General features: G+C 48.8%; 2 protein-coding genes across 5 annotated transcripts in view; both read right to left on the bottom strand.

Annotated features, from left to right (window-relative positions):
* The window catches only part of LOC115116977 (CMRF35-like molecule 8), a 54085-nt gene extending 53016 nt beyond the window's left edge, over positions 1-1069 (bottom strand). For 3 of the 4 annotated variants that reach the window (XM_065015380.1, XM_065015379.1, XM_065015382.1), the window contains exon 1: positions 837-982. In XM_065015380.1, coding sequence (XP_064871452.1) covers positions 837-879 — 43 coding nt within the window. In that variant the 5' untranslated portion in view covers positions 880-982. Of the gene's footprint in view, positions 1-836 lie in introns of all 4 variants that reach the window. The other variant, XM_065015381.1, reaches the window with a different exon arrangement.
* Positions 1070-5187: 4118 nt separating this feature from the next.
* LOC115115440 (mucin-2-like) lies at positions 5188-8665 on the bottom strand (the record flags this gene model as incomplete). Its single annotated transcript, XM_065015376.1, has 1 exon — positions 5188-8665. A coding segment is annotated over one exon (1644 nt), but the record flags the coding sequence as incomplete, so codon positions are not given.
* Positions 8666-18895: the final 10230 nt, after the last annotated feature.

Genomic DNA, 18895 nt, shown 5'->3' on the forward strand with positions numbered 1-18895 from the left:
GAGTTAATGTGGAGGCTATATACAGGTGGTACCGGTACAGAGACAATGTGGAGGCTATATACAGGTGGTACCGGAACAGAGTCAATGTGGAGGCTATATACAGGTGGTACCAGTACAGAGTCAATGTGGAGGCTATATACAGGTGGTGCCAGTACAGAGTCAATGTGGAGGCTACATACAGGTGGTACCAGTACAGAGTCAATGTGGAGGCTATATACAGGTGGTACCAGTACAGAGTCAATGTGGAGGCTATATACAGGTGGTACCAGTACAGAGTCAATGTGGAGGCTATATACAGGTGGTGCCAGTACAGAGTCAATGTGGAGGCTATATACAGGTGGTACCAGTACAGTGTCAATGTGGAGGCTATATACAGGTGGTACCAGTACAGAGTCAGTCTGTAGGCTATATACAGGTGGTACCGGTACAGAGTCAATGTGGAGGTTATATACAGGTGGTACCGGTACAGAGTCAATGTGGAGGGGTACCGGTTAGTTGGGCTAATTGAGGTAATGTGTACATGTAGGTAGAGTTAAAGTGACTATACAGAGATGATAAATGTACTTACTGTTAGTTCCTACACCAGTGGCATCCTCAAGTTAAACACACAGTACACACACACACACACACACACACACACACACACACACACACACACACATACACACACACACACACACACACACACACACACACACACACACATACACACACATACACATACATACACACACACACACACACCGTAGTGTTTCCTGATCTGTAGTAGCAGCCTTAATAAGAAACCTAACTGGATGTTATTACATTGTTATAGAGAGTTATAACAAGCTTATTACCTGTCATGAAGGAGAGGAGGATGACTATCAGCAGGATCCTCATCTTGTTGTGTTCTCTCCAGGTTGGTCCAGGTGTCTATAGGTCCTGATATAATGTTGTGTTCTCTCCAGGTGTCTATAGGTCCTGATATAATCTTGTGTTCTCTCCAGGTGTCTATAGGTCCTGATATAATGTTGTGTTCTCTCCAGGTTGGTCCAGGTGTCTATAGGTCCTGATATAATGTTGTGTTCTCTCCAGGTGTCTATAGGTCCTGATATAATGTTGTGTTCTCTCCAGGTTGGTCCAGGTGTCTATAGGTCCTGATATAATGTTGTGTTCTCTCCAGGTTGGTCCAGGTGTCTATAGGTCCTGATATAATGTTGTGTTCTCTCCAGGTTGGTCCAGGTGTCTATAGGTCCTGATATAATGTTGTGTTCTCTCCAGGTGTCTATAGATCCTGATATAATGTTGTGTTCTCTCCAGGTTGGTCCAGGTGTCTATAGGTCCTGATATAATGTTGTGTTCTCTCCAGGTGTCTATAGGTCCTGATATAATGTTGTGTTCTCTCCAGGTTGGTCCAGGTGTCTATAGGTCCTGATATAATGTTGTGTTCTCTCCAGGTGTCTATAGGTCCTGATATAATGTTGTGTTCTCTCCAGGTGTCTATAGATCCTGATATAATGTTGTGTTCTCTCCAGGTTGGTCCAGGTGTCTATAGGTCCTGATATAATGTTGTGTTCTCTCCAGGTGTCTATAGATCCTGATATAATGTTGTGTTCTCTCCAGGTTGGTCCAGGTGTCTATAGGTCCTGATATAATGTTGTGTTCTCTCCAGGTGTCTATAGGTCCTGATATAATGTTGTGTTCTCTACAGGTTGGTCCAGGTGTCTATAGGTCCTGATATAATGTTGTGTTCTCTCCAGGTGTCTATAGATCCTGATATAATGTTGTGTTCTCTCCAGGTGTCTATAGATCCTGATATAATGTTGTGTTCTCTCCAGGTTGGTCCAGGTGTCTATAGGTCCTGATATAATGTTGTGTTCTCTCCAGGTGTCTATAGATCCTGATATAATGTTGTGTTCTCTCCAGGTTGGTCCAGGTGTCTATAGGTCCTGATATAATGTTGTGTTCTCTCCAGGTGTCTATAGGTCCTGATATAATGTTGTGTTCTCTACAGGTTGGTCCAGGTGTCTATAGGTCCTGATATAATGTTGTGTTCTCTCCAGGTGTCTATAGATCCTGATATAATGTTGTGTTCTCTCCAGGTTGGTCCAGGTGTCTATAGGTCCTCATATAATGTTGTGTTCTCTCCAGGTGTCTATAGGTCCTGATATAATGTTGTGTTCTCTCCAGGTTGGTCCAGGTGTCTATAGGTCCTGATATAATGTTGTGTTCTCTCCAGGTGTCTATAGGTCCTGATATAATGTTGTGTTCTCTCCAGGTGTCTATAGGTCCTGATATAATGTTGTGTTCTCTCCAGGTGTCTATAGGTCCTGATATAATGTTGTGTTCTCTCCAGGTGTCTATAGGTCCTGATATAATGTTGTGTTCTCTCCAGGTGTCTATAGGTCCTGATATAATGTTGTGTTCTCTCCAGGTTGGTCCAGGTGTCTATAGGTCCTGATATAATGTTGTGTTCTCTCTGGTGTCTATAGGTCCTGATATAATGTTGTGTTCTCTCTGGTGTCTATAGGTCCTGATATAATGTTGTGTTCTCTCCAGGTGTCTATAGGTCCTGATATAATGTTGTGTTCTCTCCAGGTTGGTCCAGGTGTCTATAGGTCCTGATATAATGTTGTGTTCTCTCCAGGTGTCTATAGGTCCTGATATAATGTTGTGTTCTCTCCAGGTGTCTATAGGTCCTGATATAATGTTGTGTTCTCTCCAGGTTGGTCCAGGTGTCTATAGGTCCTGATATAATGTTGTGTTCTCTCCAGGTGTCTATAGGTCCTGATATAATGTTGTGTTCTCTCCAGGTTGGTCCAGGTGTCTATAGGTCCTGATATAATGTTGTGTTCTCTCCAGGTTGGTCCAGGTGTCTATAGGTCCTGATATAATGTTGCGTGTTCAAGTCTGCAACTCTCTCTGTTCTCTCTCTACTCATAAGAACTTAAATACTATCTTATGTACTCTCTCTCTCTCTCTCACTCACTCTTTACGTTCGTACAACTATGTACTTCCCTATTTCTGCATCTCTCTCTCTACTAGTTCAAACCCTCCTACCACATGTTATTTCTGACAGCCCCTCCTTCTTCCTCCTAAACCAATCACATCTGTTCCTACATCACACAGAAGATAGAGAGAGAGAGATGGAGGGTGAGAGAAAGAGAGAGAGAGATCAGTGAGAAAAAAGAGTGAGAGAGAGGCCTCTGGATCAGAGCACAGAAATACATTCATACATTCATACACTCTCATGCAGAGAAACAGAGTTATTCTACCACTGGAGACTGTCTACACAGGAGAGAAACAGATTTATTCTGTCTACAGAGGAGAGAAACAGAGTTATTCTGTCTCCAGAGGAGAGAAACAGAGTTATTCTGTCTACAGAGGAGAGAAACAGAGTTATTCTGTCTACACAGGAGAGAAACAGAGTTATTCTGTCTACACAGGAGAGAAACTGAGTTATTCTGCCACTGGGGGGCTCTCTCCTTCCATCTATACATCTCTCTCAATATCAGTTTCAATTTAAGAGCTTCATTGAAATGGGAAACGAATGTTAACATTGCCAAAGCAAGTGAAATAGATAATAAAGAAAAGTGAAATGAACAATAATAATTAACAGTAAACATTACAGACATTTAAAATGTCATATTATCCCGGCTGTATCACAACCGGCCGTCATGGGGAGTCCCATTGGCCCAGTCGTCTGGGTTTGGCCGGTGTAGGCCGTTATGGGGAGTCCCATTGGCCCAGTTGTCTGGGTTTGGCCGGTGTAGGCCGTTATGGGGAGTCCCATTGGCCCAGTCGTCTGGGTTTGGCCGGTGTAGGCCGTTATGGGGAGTCCCATTGGCCCAGTCGTCTGGGTTTGGCCGGTGTAGGCCGTTATGGGGAGCCCCATTGGCCCAGTCGTCTGGGTTTGGCCGGTGTAGGCCGTTATGGGGAGTCCCATTGGCCCAGTCGTCTGGGTTTGGCCGGTGTAGGCCGTCATGGGGAGTCCCATTGGCCCAGTCGTCTGGGTTTGGCCGGTGTAGGCCGTTATGGGGAGTCCCATTGGCCCAGTCGTCTGGGTTTGGCCGGCGTAGGCCGTTATGGGGAGTCCTATTGGCCCAGTCGTCTGGGTTTGGCCGGCGTAGGCCGTTATGGGGAGCCCCATTGGCCCAGTCGTCTGGGTTTGGCCGGCGTAGGCCGTTATGGGGAGCCCCATTGGCCCAGTCGTCTGGGTTTGGCCGGCGTAGGCCGTTATGGGGAGCCCCATTGGCCCAGTCGTCTGGGTTTGGCCGGTGTAGGCCGTTATGGGGAGTCCCATTGGCCCAGTCGTCTGGGTTTGGCTGGTGTAGGCCGTTATGGGGAGTCCCATTGGCCCAGTCGTCTGGGTTTGGCCGGTGTAGGCCGTTATGGGGAGTCCCATTGGCCCAGTCGTCTGGGTTTGGCCGGTGTAGGCCGTCATGGTAACAAATGTTTTCTTAACTGACTTGCCTAGTAAAGGTAAAAAAGAAAAAAAATATATAGAAAAGATGTCTATATACAGTGTTGTAATAATGGGCAAATAGTTAAAGTACAAAAGGGAAAAGAAATCAACATAAATATGGGTTTTATTTACAATGGTGTTTGTTCTTCACTGGTTGCCCTTTTCTTGTGGCAACAGGTCACAAATCTTGCTGCTGTGATGGAACACTGTGGAATTTCACCCAGTAGATATGGGAGTTTTTCAAAATTGGATTTGTTTTCTAATTCTTTGTGGATCTGTGTAATCTGAGGGAAATATGTGTCTCTAATATGGTCATACACTTGGCAGGAGGTTAGGAAGTGCAGCTCAGTTTCCACCTCATTTTGTGGGCTGTCTTCTCTTGAGAGCCATGTCTGCTTTTGGCGGTCTCTCTCTCTCTCTCTCTCTCTCTCTCATTCCTTCTCTCTCTCTCTCTTTTACTGCTGGGTGAAAATGGTTCAAACCAGCCGGAGGTTAGACTTCTGAACCACAAGAGAACTCAGCTAGCTGTGGTTGTGTACCAGAGAGCACCCTATTCCCTACGTAGTGCACTACTTTTGATCAGGCCCCAAAGGGCTCTAGTGCCTATCTATACAGGGAGTATGGTGCCATTTGGGATGCGACTCCATTGGGAAACTGTCAACTTCTCTGTTCTAAGGTTCCCCATGACGACCCTGTTTGTTTTCATAGAGGCAGCACATATAATGAAGATGTTGACAACATAGTTATCAGTTCATCCATGTATTTAATATATACAGTGTATTCAGAAAGTATTTGGACACCTTGACGTTTTCCTCATTTTGTTACGTTACAGCATTATTCTAAAGTTGGTCAAATACATTTTTCCTCATCAATCTACAAGAAATACTCTATAGTTGTCAGACAACACAATGCCACAGATGTCTCTAGTTTTGATGGAGCGTAAATTGTCATGCCGACTGCAGGAAAGTCCACCAGAGCTGTTGCCTTAGAATTTAACGTTCATTTCTCTTCTATAAGCCGCCGCCAACGTCATTTTAGAGGTTTTGGCCTCCAACCTGCCTCAATACCACAGACCAGTGTAACCACACCAGCCCAGGACCTCCAACCTGCCTCACTACCACAGACCAGTGTAACCACACCAACCTGCCTCACTACCACAGACCAGTGTAACCACACCAGCCAAGGACCTCCAACCTGCCTCACTACCACAGACCAGTGTAACCACACCAGCCCAGGACCTCCAACCTGCCTCACTACCACAGACCAGTGTAACCACACCAGCCCAGGACCTCCACATCTGGCTTCACTACCACAGACCAGTGTAACCACACCAGCCCAGGACCTCCAACCTGCCTCACTACCACAGACCAGTGTAACCACACCAGCCCAGGTCCTCCACATCTGGCTTCACTACCACAGACCAGTGTAACCACACCAGCCCAGGACCTCCACATCTGGCTTCATTACCACAGACCAGTGTAACCACACTAGCCCAGGTCCTCCACATCTGGCTTCACTACCACAGACCAGTGTAACCACACCAGCCCAGGACCTCCACATCTGGCTTCACTACCACAGACCAGTGTAACCACACCAGCCCAGGACCTCCACATCTGGCTTCTTCACCTGCGAGATTGTCTGAGGAGGGGGGTGCTAAGGAGTATTTCTGTCTGCAATAAAGTCATTTTGTGGGGGGAAACTAATTCGGATTGGCCGGGCCTCATTCCCCAGTGGGTGGACCTGGCTCTCAAGTGGGTGGGCCTATACCTTCCGAGGCCCACCAATGGCTACGCACCTGCCCAGTCATGTGAAATCCATATATTAGGGCCAATTGATTATATTCCAATTGACTGATTTCCTTCTATGAATTGTAACTCAGTAAAATAATTGCTGCATGTTGCGTTTACATTTTTGTTCAGCATTTATTCACTGTTGTACAAAACATTAGGACAGATTGTAGAGATGATGACAATATAGTTAAAGTACACATGTATTTTTTACATTTCATTGATCCACAAACACTGAGTGTACAAAACATGTTCTTTCCATGACAGACTAGCCAGGTGAATCCAGGTGAAAGCTATGGTCCCTTATTGATGTAATTAGTTAAATCCACTTCAATCAGTGTAGATAAAGGAGAGGAGACATGTTAAAGAAGGATTGTTAGGCCTTAAGACCGTTGAGACATTGATTGTGTGTGTGTGTGTGTGTGTGCCATTCAGAGTGCGAATGGGCAAGACAAAAGATTTCAGGGCCTTTTAAATGGGTCTGATAGTAGGTGCCAGGTGCACCGGTTGAGTCAAGAACTGCAACGCTGCTGGGTTTTGTCCACCACCCAAAATAATTGTCAACCCAAAGGACATCCACCCAACTTGACACAACTGTGGGAAGCGTTGGAGTCAACATGGACCAGTATCCCTGTGGAACGCTATCAACAGCTTGTAGAGTCCAAGATCTGAATAATTGAGGATGTTCTGAGGGGAAAATATTCGGAAAGTGTTCCTAATTCCTGTTTCAGTGTATATTTACAGTAATTATGAAAGATTGGATTAGAATGGAATTTCATACGTACAAATATTACAAAGACAATTGAATGACTCTTGTGTTTTGAATGAGGGATTGGTAGGTGAAGTCTTGGGTTGCTGTGTTGAGGGTTTGGTAGGTGAAGTCTTGGGTTGCTGTGTTGAGGGTTTGGTAGGTGAAGTCTTGGGTTGCTGTGTTGAGGGTTTGGTAGGTGGAGTCTTGGGTTGCTGTGTTGAGGGTTTGGTAGGTGGAGTCTTGGGTTGTTGTGTTGAGGGTTTGGTAGGTGGAGTCTTGGGTTGCTGTGTTGAGGGTTTGGTAGGTGAAGTCTTGGGTTGCTGTGTTGAGGGTTTGGTAGGTGAAGTCTTGGGTTGCTGTGTTGAGTGGTTGGTAGGTGGAGTCTTGGGTTGCTGTGTTGAGGGTTTGGTAGGTGAAGTCTTGGGTTGCTGTGTTGAGGGTTTGGTAGGTGAAGTCTTGGGTTGCTGTGTTGAGTGGTTGGTAGGTGGAGTCTTGGGTTGCTGTGTTGAGGGTTTGGTAGGTGAAGTCTTGGGTTGCTGTGTTGAGGGTTTGGTAGGTGAAGTCTTGGGTTGCTGTGTTGAGTGGTTGGTAGGTGAAGTCTTGGGTTGCTGTGTTGAGGGTTTGGTAGGTGAAGTCTTGGGTTGCTGTGTTGAGGGTTTGGTAGGTGAAGTCTTGGGTTGCTGTGTTGAGGGTTTGGTAGGTGGAGTCTTGGGTTGCTGTGTTGAGGGTTTGGTAGGTGGAGTCTTGGGTTGTTGTGTTGAGGGTTTGGTAGGTGGAGTCTTGGGTTGCTGTGTTGAGGGTTTGGTAGGTGAAGTCTTGGGTTGCTGTGTTGAGGGTTTGGTAGGTGAAGTCTTGGGTTGCTGTGTTGAGTGGTTGGTAGGTGGAGTCTTGGGTTGCTGTGTTGAGGGTTTGGTAGGTGAAGTCTTGGGTTGCTGTGTTGAGGGTTTGGTAGGTGAAGTCTTGGGTTGCTGTGTTGAGTGGTTGGTAGGTGGAGTCTTGGGTTGCTGTGTTGAGGGTTTGGTAGGTGAAGTCTTGGGTTGCTGTGTTGAGGGTTTGGTAGGTGAAGTCTTGGGTTGCTGTGTTGAGTGGTTGGTAGGTGGAGTCTTGGGTTGCTGTGTTGAGGGTTTGGTAGGTGAAGTCTTGGGTTGCTGTGTTGAGGGTTTGGTAGGTGAAGTCTTGGGTTGCTGTGTTGAGTGGTTGGTAGGTGGAGTCTTGGGTTGCTGTGTTGAGGGTTTGGTAGGTGAAGTCTTGGGTTGCTGTGTTGAGGGTTTGGCAGGTGAAGTCTTGGGTTGCTGTGTTGAGTGGTTGGTAGGTGGAGTCTTGGGTTGCTGTGGTTGGTAGGTGGGGTCTTGGGTTGCTGTGTTGAGTGGTTAAGTGGAGTCTTGGGTTGCTGTGTTGAGGGTTTGGTAGGTGGAGTCTTGGGTTCTGTATTAAGTGGTTGGTAGGTGGAGTCTTAGGTTGCTGTGTTGAGTGGTTGGGAGGTGGGATCTTGGGTTTTTCTGTTGAATGGTTGGTCGTTGGAGTCTTGGGTTGCTGTGTTGATTGGTTGGTCGGTGGAGTCTTGGGTTGCTGTGTTGAGTGGTTGGTAGGTGGAGTCTTGGTTTGCTGTGTTGAGTGGTTGGTAGGTGGAGTCTTGGGTTGTTGTGTTGAGTGGTTGGGAGGTGGAGTCTTGGGTTGCTGTGTTTAGTGGTTGGTAGGTGGGATCTTGGGTTGTTGTGTTGAGGGTTTGGAAGGTGGAGTCTTGGGTTGTTGTGTTGAGGGTTTGGTAGGTGGAGTCTTGGGTTGTTGTGTTGAGGGTTTGGTAGGTGGAGTCTTGGGTTGTTGTGTTGAGGGTTTGGTAGGTGGAGTCTTGGGTTGTTGTGTTGAGTGGTTGGTTGGTGGAGTCTTGGTTTGCTGTGTTGAGTGGTTGGTAGGTGGAGTCTTGGGTTGTTGTGTTGAGTGGTTGGTAGGTGGGGTCTTGGGTTGCTGTGTTGAGTGGTTAAGTGGAGTCTTGGGTTGCTGTGTTGAGGGTTTGGTAGGTGGAGTCTTGGGTTCTGTATTAAGTGGTTGGTAGGTGGAGTCTTAGGTTGCTGTGTTGAGTGGTTGGGAGGTGGAGTCTTGGGTTGCTGTGTTTAGTGGTTGGTAGGTGGGATCTTGGGTTTTTCTGTTGAATGGTTAGTCGTTGGAGTCTTGGGTTGCTGTGTTGATTGGTTGGTCGGTGGAGTCTTGGGTTGCTGTGTTGAGTGGTTGGTTGGTGGAGTCTTGGTTTGCTGTGTTGAGTGGTTGGTAGGTGGAGTCTTGGGTTGCTGTGTTGAGTGGTTGGTAGGTGGAGTAAATTTTCATCGTCTGGTCTCTTCCCTGCACCTGGGTCCAACCTCACCACGTCACACAGCACCACAGGTGATTTCCACAAAGCTGTGAAAGATCTGAGGCAAGGCAAAAATCTTCTACACCATCAAAAGGAACAACAAATTCTGTCTAAATATACTTAAACCAGTTGTAGAAAGCAGTTATTGCCCTTGATGGTTGTGTTGAATGGGATGTGCTCCCTGACCAAACATTCACAACATGGGACAAAAACACATTGAGAATCTGCAGAATTCTACAAAAACCTCCTCTTACAAGGTAAAACACCAAATAATGCCATGTAGAATTAGCACCTCACGCTGAGGTATGATGCAACTTTTAAATGAGGAACCACTGTAGCAGTGCTAATGAGAGAGGACGCCATAAGCATTGTTCTCAAGAGAGGACAGGCTATGTGCAAACTGCCCACAAAATGAGGTGGAAACTGAGCTGCACTTCCTAACCTCTTGCCAAATGCATGACCATTTAAGAGACACATATTTACCTCAGATTACACAGAACCAAAATTTCTTCCAAAACAAATCCAATTTTGATAAACTCCCACATCTATTAGGTGAAATATCACAGTGTGCCATCACATCTATTAGGTGAAATATCACAGTGTGCCATCACATCTATTAGGTGAAATATCACAGTGTGCCATCACATCTATTAGGTGAAATATCACAGTGTGCCATCACTGCAGCAAGATGTGTTCATCTTTATCAGCCAGCTGAGAAAAATGTTCAGTTAATAGAACTGGGTCGGCCAGCAGGTTATGTTGTAGAGGCTCGGCCAGCAGGTTATCAAATCAAATCTAATTTGTAGAGGCTCGGCCAGCAGGTTATGTTGTAGAGGCTTGGTCAGCAGGGTAGGTTGTAAGAGGCTTGGCCTGCAGGGTAGGTTGTAGAGGCTTGGCCAGCAGGGTAGGTTGTAGAGGCTTGGCCAGCAGGGTAGGTTGAAGAGGCTTGGCCAGCAGGGTAGGTTGTAGAGGCTTGGCCAGCAGGGTAGGTTGTAGAGGCTTGGCCAGCAGGGTAGGTTGAAGAGGCTTGGCCAGCAGGGTAGGTTGTAGAGGCTTGGCCAGCAGGTTATGTTGTAGAGGCTTGGCCAGCAGGTGATGTTGTAGAGTTGATAGGTGAGTTTACTGAAGAGTATACTGAAGAGATGACCACAGGAGCGTGTCTGTCTGTCTGTCTGTCTGTCTGTCTGTCTGTCTGTCTGTCTGTCTGTCTGTCTGTCTGTCTGTCTGTCTGTCTGTCTGTCTGTCTGTCTGATCTCCTCATTCACACAGTCAACCTGCATACAGAACCAATGACAATAAATACATGTTCAGATATGAAAAGAAGTGAAGGCCCTCAACCATCGTCAGAGTACTGTATATATCATAGATACCATCAGACCTGACCACAGACAGGAGGAGAGACTTTACAGAGTACTGTATATATCATAGATACCATCAGACCTGACCACATTCAGGATGAGAGACTTTACAGAGTACTGTATATATCATAGATACCATCAGACCTGACCACAGACAGGAGGAGAGACTTTACAGAGTACTGTATATATCATAGATAGATACAACTGTCATTTGGTCATTTGATTGTAGTTAGATCAGTCAATAAGGTTGGTTGGTTGGTTGGTCTGATAAAGGTCTGATAAAGGAAGAGACTGAGTTGGATGGTCATCATAGTAACCATAGCAACGGAGGCTATGGTGTCAGCAGCAGCTCTCCACAAAACCTCAAGTAGTTGCATCACTTCCTCTTGGCCTCTGAGAGACTCACATCTATATCATCAACACCATGACAACATAGTCCCTGTTACCACATAATAGAAAACTATTACATTATAGCACCACTGAAATCAGTAGACATGAAGCTTAGAAGCACTCTGACTGTCCTGCACCAGGAGAGTAGTCTGAGGGAAGGGCATCTAGAGAGAGTCTGTCCTGCACCAGGAGAGTAGTCTGAGGGAAGAGCATCTAGAGAGAGTCTGTCCTGCACCAGGAGAGTAGTCTGAGGGAAGAGCATCTAGAGAGAGTCTGTCCTGCACCGGGAGAGTAGTCTGAGGGAAGGGCATCTAGAGAGAGTCTGTCCTGCACCAGGAGAGTAGTCTGAGGGAAGAGCATCTAGAGAGAGTCTGTCCTGCACCAGGAGAGTAGTCTGAGGGAAGAGCATCTAGAGAGAGTCTGTCCTGCACCAGGAGAGTAGTCTGAGGGAAGGGCATCTAGAGAGAGTCTGTCCTGCACCAGGAGAGTAGTCTGAGGGAAGAGCATCTAGAGAGAGTCTGTCCTGCACCAGGAGATTAGTCTGAGGGAAGAGCACCTAGAGAGAGTCTGTCCTGCACCAGGAGAGTAGTCTGAGGGAAGAGCATCTAGAGAGAGTCTGTCCTGCACCAGGAGAGTAGTCTGAGGGAAGAGCATCTAGAGAGAGTCTGTCCTGCACCAGGAGAGTAGTCTGAGGGAAGAGCATCTAGAGAGAGTCTGTCCTGCACCAGGAGAGTAGTCTGAGGGAAGAGCATCTAGAGAGAGTCTGTCCTGCACCAGGAGAGTAGTCTGAGGGAAGAGCATCTAGAGAGAGTCTGTCCTGCACCAGGAGAGTAGTCTGAGGGAAGGGCATCTAGAGAGAGTCTGTCCTGCACCAGGAGAGTAGTCTGAGGGAAGAGCATCTAGAGAGAGTCTGTCCTGCACCAGGAGAGTAGTCTGAGGGAAGAGCATCTAGAGAGAGTCTGTCCTGCACCAGGAGAGTAGTCTGAGGGAAGAGCATCTAGAGAGAGTCTGTCCTGCACCAGGAGAGTAGTCTGAGGGAAGGGCATCTAGAGAGAGTCTGTCCTGCACCAGGAGAGTAGTCTGAGGGAAGAGCATCTAGAGAGAGTCTGTCCTGCACCAGGAGATTAGTCTGAGGGAAGAGCACCTAGAGAGAGTCTGTCCTGCACCAGGAGAGTAGTCTGAGGGAAGAGCATCTAGAGAGAGTCTGTCCTGCACCAGGAGAGTAGTCTGAGGGAAGAGCATCTAGAGAGAGTCTGTCCTGCACCAGGAGAGTAGTCTGAGGGAAGAGCATCTAGAGAGAGTCTGTCCTGCACCAGGAGAGTAGTCTGAGGGAAGAGCATCTAGAGAGAGTCTGTCCTGCACCAGGAGAGTAGTCTGAGGGAAGAGCATCTAGAGAGAGTCTGTCCTGCACCAGGAGAGTAGTCTGAGGGAAGGGCATCTAGAGAGAGTCTGTCCTGCACCAGGAGAGTAGTCTGAGGGAAGAGCATCTAGAGAGAGTCTGTCCTGCACCAGGAGAGTAGTCTGAGGGAAGAGCATCTAGAGAGAGTCTGTCCTGCACCAGGAGAGTAGTCTGAGGGAAGAGCATCTAGAGAGAGTCTGTCCTGCACCAGGAGAGTAGTCTGAGGGAAGGGCATCTAGAAAGAGTCTGTCCTGCACCAGGAGAGTAGTCTGAGGGAAGAGCATCTAGAGAGAGTCTGTCCTGCACCAGGAGAGTAGTCTGAGGGAAGAGCATCTAGAGAGAGACTGTCCTGCACCAGGAGAGTAGTCTGAGGGAAGAGCATCTAGAGAGAGTCTGTCCTGCACCAGGAGAGTAGTCTGAGGGAAGAGCATCTAGAGAGAGTCTGTCCTGCACCAGGAGAGTAGTCTGAGGGAAGGGCATCTAGAGAGAGTCTGTCCTGCACCAGGAGAGTAGTCTGAGGGAAGAGCTTCTAGAGAGAGTCTGTCCTGCACCAGGAGAGTAGTCTGAGGGAAGAGCATCTAGAGAGAGTCTGTCCTGCACCAGGAGAGTAGTCTGAGGGAAGGGCATCTAGAGAGAGTCTGTCCTGCACCAGGAGAGTAGTCTGAGGGAAGAGCATCTAGAGAGAGTTTGTCCTGCACCAGGAGAGTAGTCTGAGGGAAGAGCATCTAGAGAGAGTCTGTCCTGCACCAGGAGAGTAGTCTGAGGGAAGGGCATATAGAGAGAGTCTGTCCTGCACCAGGAGAGTAGTCTGAGGGAAGAGCATCTAGAGAGAGACTGTCCTGCACCAGGAGAGTAGTCTGAGGGAAGAGCATCTAGAGAGAGTCTGTCCTGCACCAGGAGAGTAGTCTGAGGGAAGAGCATCTAGAGAGAGTCTGTCCTGCACCAGGAGAGTAGTCTGAGGGAAGGGCATCTAGAGAGAGTCTGTCCTGCACCAGGAGAGTAGTCTGAGGGAAGAGCATCTAGAGAGAGTCTGTCCTGCACCAGGAGAGTAGTCTGAGGGAAGAGCATCTAGAGAGAGTCTGTCATGCACCAGGAGAGTAGTCTGAGGGAAGAGCATCTAGAGAGAGTCTGTCCTGCACCAGGAGAGTAGTCTGAGGGAAGAGCATCTAGAGAGAGTCTGTCCTGCACCAGGAGAGTAGTCTGAGGGAAGGGCATCTAGAGAGAGTCTGTCCTGCACCAGGAGAGTAGTCTGAGGGAAGGGCATCTAGAGAGAGTCTGTCCTGCACCAGGAGAGTAGTCTGAGGGAAGAGCATCTAGAGAGAGTCTGTCCTGCACCAGGAGAGTATTCTGAGGGAAGGGCATCTAGAGAGAGTCTGTCCTGCACCAGGAGAGTAGTCTGAGGGAAGAGCATCTAGAGAGAGTCTGTCCTGCACCAGGAGAGTAGTCTGAGGGAAGGGCATCTAGAGAGAGTCTGTCCTGCACCAGGAGAGTAGTCTGATGGAAGAGCATCTAGAGAGAGTCTGTCCTGCACCAGGAGAGTAGTCTGAGGGAAGAGCATCTAGAGAGAGACTGTCCTGCACCAGGAGAGTAGTCTGAGGGAAGAGCATCTAGAGAGAGTCTGTCCTGCACCAGGAGAGTAGTCTGAGGGAAGAGCATCTAGAGAGAGTCTGTCCTGCACCAGGAGAGTAGTCTGAGGGAAGGGCATCTAGAGAGAGTCTGTCCTGCACCAGGAGAGTAGTCTGAGGGAAGAGCATCTAGAGAGAGTCTGTCCTGCACCAGGAGAGTAGTCTGAGGGAAGAGCATCTAGAGAGAGTCTGTCATGCACCAGGAGAGTAGTCTGAGGGAAGAGCATCTAGAGAGAGTCTGTCCTGCACCAGGAGAGTAGTCTGAGGGAAGAGCATCTAGAGAGAGTCTGTCCTGCACCAGGAGAGTAGTCTGAGGGAAGGGCATCTAGAGAGAGTCTGTCCTGCACCAGGAGAGTAGTCTGAGGGAAGAGCATCTAGAGAGAGTCTGTCCTGCACCAGGAGAGTATTCTGAGGGAAGGGCATCTAGAGAGAGTCTGTCCTGCACCAGGAGAGTAGTCTGCGGGAAGGGCATCTAGAGAGAGTCTGTCCTGCACCAGGAGAGTAGTCTGGGGGAAGGGCATCTAGAGAGAGTCTGTCCTGCACCAGGAGAGTAGTCTGAGGGAAGGGCATCTAGAGAGAGTCTGTCCTGCTCCAGGAGAGTAGTCTGAGGGAAGGGCCTCTAGAGAGAGTCTGTCCTGCACCAGGAGAGTAGTCTGAGGGAAGGGCATCTAGAGAGAGTCTGTCCTGCACCAGGAGAGTAGTCTGAGGGAAGAGCATCTAGAGAGAGTCTGTCCTGCACCAGGAGAGTAGTCTGAGGGAAGAGCATCTAGAGAGAGTCTGTCATGCACCAGGAGAGTAGTCTGAGGGAAGAGCATCTAGAGAGAGTCTGTCCTGCACCAGGAGAGTAGTCTGAGGGAAGAGCATCTAGAGAGAGTCTGTCCTGCACCAGGAGAGTAGTCTGAGGGAAGGGCATCTAGAGAGAGTCTGTCCTGCACCAGGAGAGTAGTCTGAGGGAAGAGCATCTAGAGAGAGTCTGTCCTGCACCAGGAGAGTATTCTGAGGGAAGGGCATCTAGAGAGAGTCTGTCCTGCACCAGGAGAGTAGTCTGAGGGAAGGGCATCTAGAGAGAGTCTGTCCTGCACCAGGAGAGTAGTCTGGGGAAGGGCATCTAGAGAGAGTCTGTCCTGCACCAGGAGAGTAGTCTGAGGGAAGGGCATCTAGAGAGAGTCTGTCCTGCTCCAGGAGAGTAGTCTGAGGGAAGGGCCTCTAGAGAGAGTCTGTCCTGCACCAGGAGAGTAGTCTGAGGGAAGGGCATCTAGAGAGAGTCTGTCCTGCACCAGGAGAGTAGTCTGAGGGAAGGGCCTCTAGAGAGAGTCTGTCCTGCACCAGGAGAGTAGTCTGAGGGAAGGGCATCTAGAGAGAGTCTGTCCTGCACCAGGAGAGTAGTCTGAGGGAAGAGCATCTAGAGAGAGTCTGTCCTGCACCAGGAGAGTAGTCTGAGGGAAGAGCATCTAGAGAGAGTCTGTCCTGCACCAGGAGAGTAGTCTGAGGGAAGAGCATCTAGAGAGAGTCTGTCCTGCACCAGGAGAGTAGTCTGAGGGAAGGGCATCTAGAGAGAGTCTGTCCTGCACCAGGAGAGTAGTCTGAGGGAAGATCATCTAGAGAGAGTCTGTCCTGCACCAGGAGATTAGTCTGAGGGAAGAGCACGTAGAGAGAGTCTGTCCTGCACCAGGAGAGTAGTCTGAGGGAAGAGCATCTAGAGAGAGTCTGTCCTGCACCAGGAGAGTAGTCTGAGGGAAGAGCATCTAGAGAGAGTCTGTCCTGCACCAGGAGAGTAGTCTGAGGGAAGAGCATCTAGAGAGAGTCTGTCCTGCACCAGGAGAGTAGTCTGAGGGAAGAGCATCTAGAGAGAGTCTGTCCTGCACCAGGAGAGTAGTCTGAGGGAAGAGCATCTAGAGAGAAGAGAGTCTGTCCTGCACCAGGAGAGTAGTCTGAGGGAAGGGCATCTAGAGAGAGTCTGTCCTGCACCAGGAGAGTAGTCTGAGGGAAGAGCATCTAGAGAGAGTCTGTCCTGCACCAGGAGAGTAGTCTGAGGGAAGAGCATCTAGAGAGAGTCTGTCCTGCACCAGGAGAGTAGTCTGAGGGAAGAGCATCTAGAGAGAGTCTGTCCTGCACCAGGAGAGTAGTCTGAGGGAAGGGCATCTAGAAAGAGTCTGTCCTGCACCAGGAGAGTAGTCTGAGGGAAGAGCATCTAGAGAGAGTCTGTCCTGCACCAGGAGAGTAGTCTGAGGGAAGAGCATCTAGAGAGAGACTGTCCTGCACCAGGAGAGTAGTCTGAGGGAAGAGCATCTAGAGAGAGTCTGTCCTGCACCAGGAGAGTAGTCTGAGGGAAGAGCATCTAGAGAGAGTCTGTCCTGCACCAGGAGAGTAGTCTGAGGGAAGGGCATCTAGAGAGAGTCTGTCCTGCACCAGGAGAGTAGTCTGAGGGAAGAGCATCTAGAGAGAGTCTGTCCTGCACCAGGAGAGTAGTCTGAGGGAAGAGCATCTAGAGAGAGTCTGTCCTGCACCAGGAGAGTAGTCTGAGGGAAGGGCATCTAGAGAGAGTCTGTCCTGCACCAGGAGAGTAGTCTGAGGGAAGAGCATCTAGATAGAGACTGTCCTGCACCAGGAGAGTAGTCTGAGGGAAGAGCATCTAGAGAGAGTCTGTCCTGCACCAGGAGAGTTGTCTGAGGGAAGAGCATCTAGAGAGAGTCTGTCCTGCACCAGGAGAGTAGTCTGAGGGAAGGGCATCTAGAGAGAGTCTGTCCTGCACCAGGAGAGTAGTCTGAGGGAAGAGCATCTAGAGAGAGTCTGTCCTGCACCAGGAGAGTAGTCTGAGGGAAGGGCATCTAGAGAGAGTCTGTCCTGCACCAGGAGAGTAGTCTGAGGGAAGAGCATCTAGAGAGAGTCTGTCCTGCACCAGGAGAGTATTCTGAGGGAAGGGCATCTAGAGAGAGTCTGTCCTGCACCAGGAGAGTAGTCTGAGGGAAGGGCATCTAGAGAGAGTCTGTCCTGCACCAGGAGAGTAGTCTGGGGGAAGGGCATCTAGAGAGAGTCTGTCCTGCACCAGGAGAGTAGTCTGAGGGAAGGGCATCTAGAGAGAGTCTGTCCTGCACCAGGAGAGTAGTCTGAGGGAAGGGCATCTAGAGAGAGTCTGTCCTGCACCAGGAGAGTAGTCTGAGGGAAGGGCCTCTAGAGAGAGTCTGTCCTGCACCAGGAGAGTAGTCTGAGGGAAGGGCATCTAGAGAGAGTCTGTCCTGCACCAGGAGAGTAGTCTGAGGGAAGGGCCTCTAGAGAGAGTCTGTCCTGCACCAGGAGAGTAGTCTGAGGGAAGAGCATCTAGATAGAGTCTGTCCTGCACCAGGAGAGTAGTCTGAGGGAAGAGCATCTAGAGAGAGTCTGTCCTGCACCAGGAGAGTAGTCTGAGGGAAGAGCATCTAGAGAGAGTCTGTCCTGCACCAGGAGAGTAGTCTGAGGGAAGGGCATCTAGAGAGAGTCTGTCCTGCACCAGGAGAGTAGTCTGAGGGAAGGGCATCTAGAGAGAGTCTGTCATGCACCAGGAGAGTAGTCTGAGGGAAGGGCATCTAGAGAGAGTCTGTCCTGCACCAGGAGAGTAGTCTGAGGGAAGGGCATCTAGAGAGAGTCTGTCCTGCACCAGGAGAGTAGTCTGAGGGAAGGGCATCTAGAGAGAGTCTGTCCTGCACCAGGAGAGTAGTCTGAGGGAAGGGCATCTAGAGAGAGTCTGTCCTGCACCAGGAGAGTAGTCTGAGGGAAGGGCCTCTAGAGAGAGTCTGTCCTGCACCAGGAGAGTAGTCTGAGGGAAGAGCATCTAGATAGAGTCTGTCCTGCACCAGGAGAGTAGTCTGAGGGAAGAGCATCTAGAGAGAGTCTGTCCTGCACCAGGAGAGTAGTCTGAGGGAAGAGCATCTAGAGAGAGTCTGTCCTGCACCAGGAGAGTAGTCTGAGGGAAGGGCATCTAGAGAGAGTCTGTCCTGCACCAGGAGAGTAGTCTGAGGGAAGGGCATCTAGAGAGAGTCTGTCCTGCACCAGGAGAGTAGTCTGAAGGAAGGGCATTACATTTACATTTACATTTAAGTCATTTAGCAGACGCTCTTATCCAGAGCGACTTACAAGTCTGTCCTGCACCAGGAGAGTAGTCTGAGGGAAGGGCATCTAGAGAGAGTTTGTCCTGCACCAGGAGAGTAGTCTGGGGGAAGGGCATCTAGAGAGAGTCTGTCCTGCACCAGGAGAGTAGTCTGAGGGAAGAGCATCTAGAGAGAGTCTGTCCTCAGAAGAGCATCTAGAGAGAGAGGAAGTGTGTGTGTGTACATACACTCTTCAGATCTTGTTACAGACGTGTGTGTGTTCATTGTTAGAGCAGACAGTCCAATATCTAGTCAATATAATACATGTACGTCATTTAGCCAGAGAGACTTACAGGAGCAATTAGGTTTAATGCCTTATTTCACCTCATCGGCTCAGGGATTCAAACCAGCTACCTTGCAGTTACTGGCCCAACACTCTTAACTGTTGGGCTACCTGCATCCCATAATACATGATCTTTGTTGTCAGGAGGAACGGTCTTTAGAAGTCAGATGTGTTTTTATTTAGTTAAGAATAAACAACACTATAAACAATTCAGACACAATCACATCATTAAACCAACACAGTAAATGATAACAGATTTCAATTACACCAAACGTCACACTATACAAGTCATCATTATCATCATCATCAACATCATCATCATTATCATCATCATCACCATCATCACCACCATTACCACCATCATCATCATCACCACCATCACCATCA

The sequence above is a fragment of the Oncorhynchus nerka genome, unplaced genomic scaffold (assembly GCF_034236695.1).
Source record: "Oncorhynchus nerka isolate Pitt River unplaced genomic scaffold, Oner_Uvic_2.0 unplaced_scaffold_1472, whole genome shotgun sequence".
NCBI lineage: Eukaryota > Metazoa > Chordata > Actinopteri > Salmoniformes > Salmonidae > Oncorhynchus > Oncorhynchus nerka.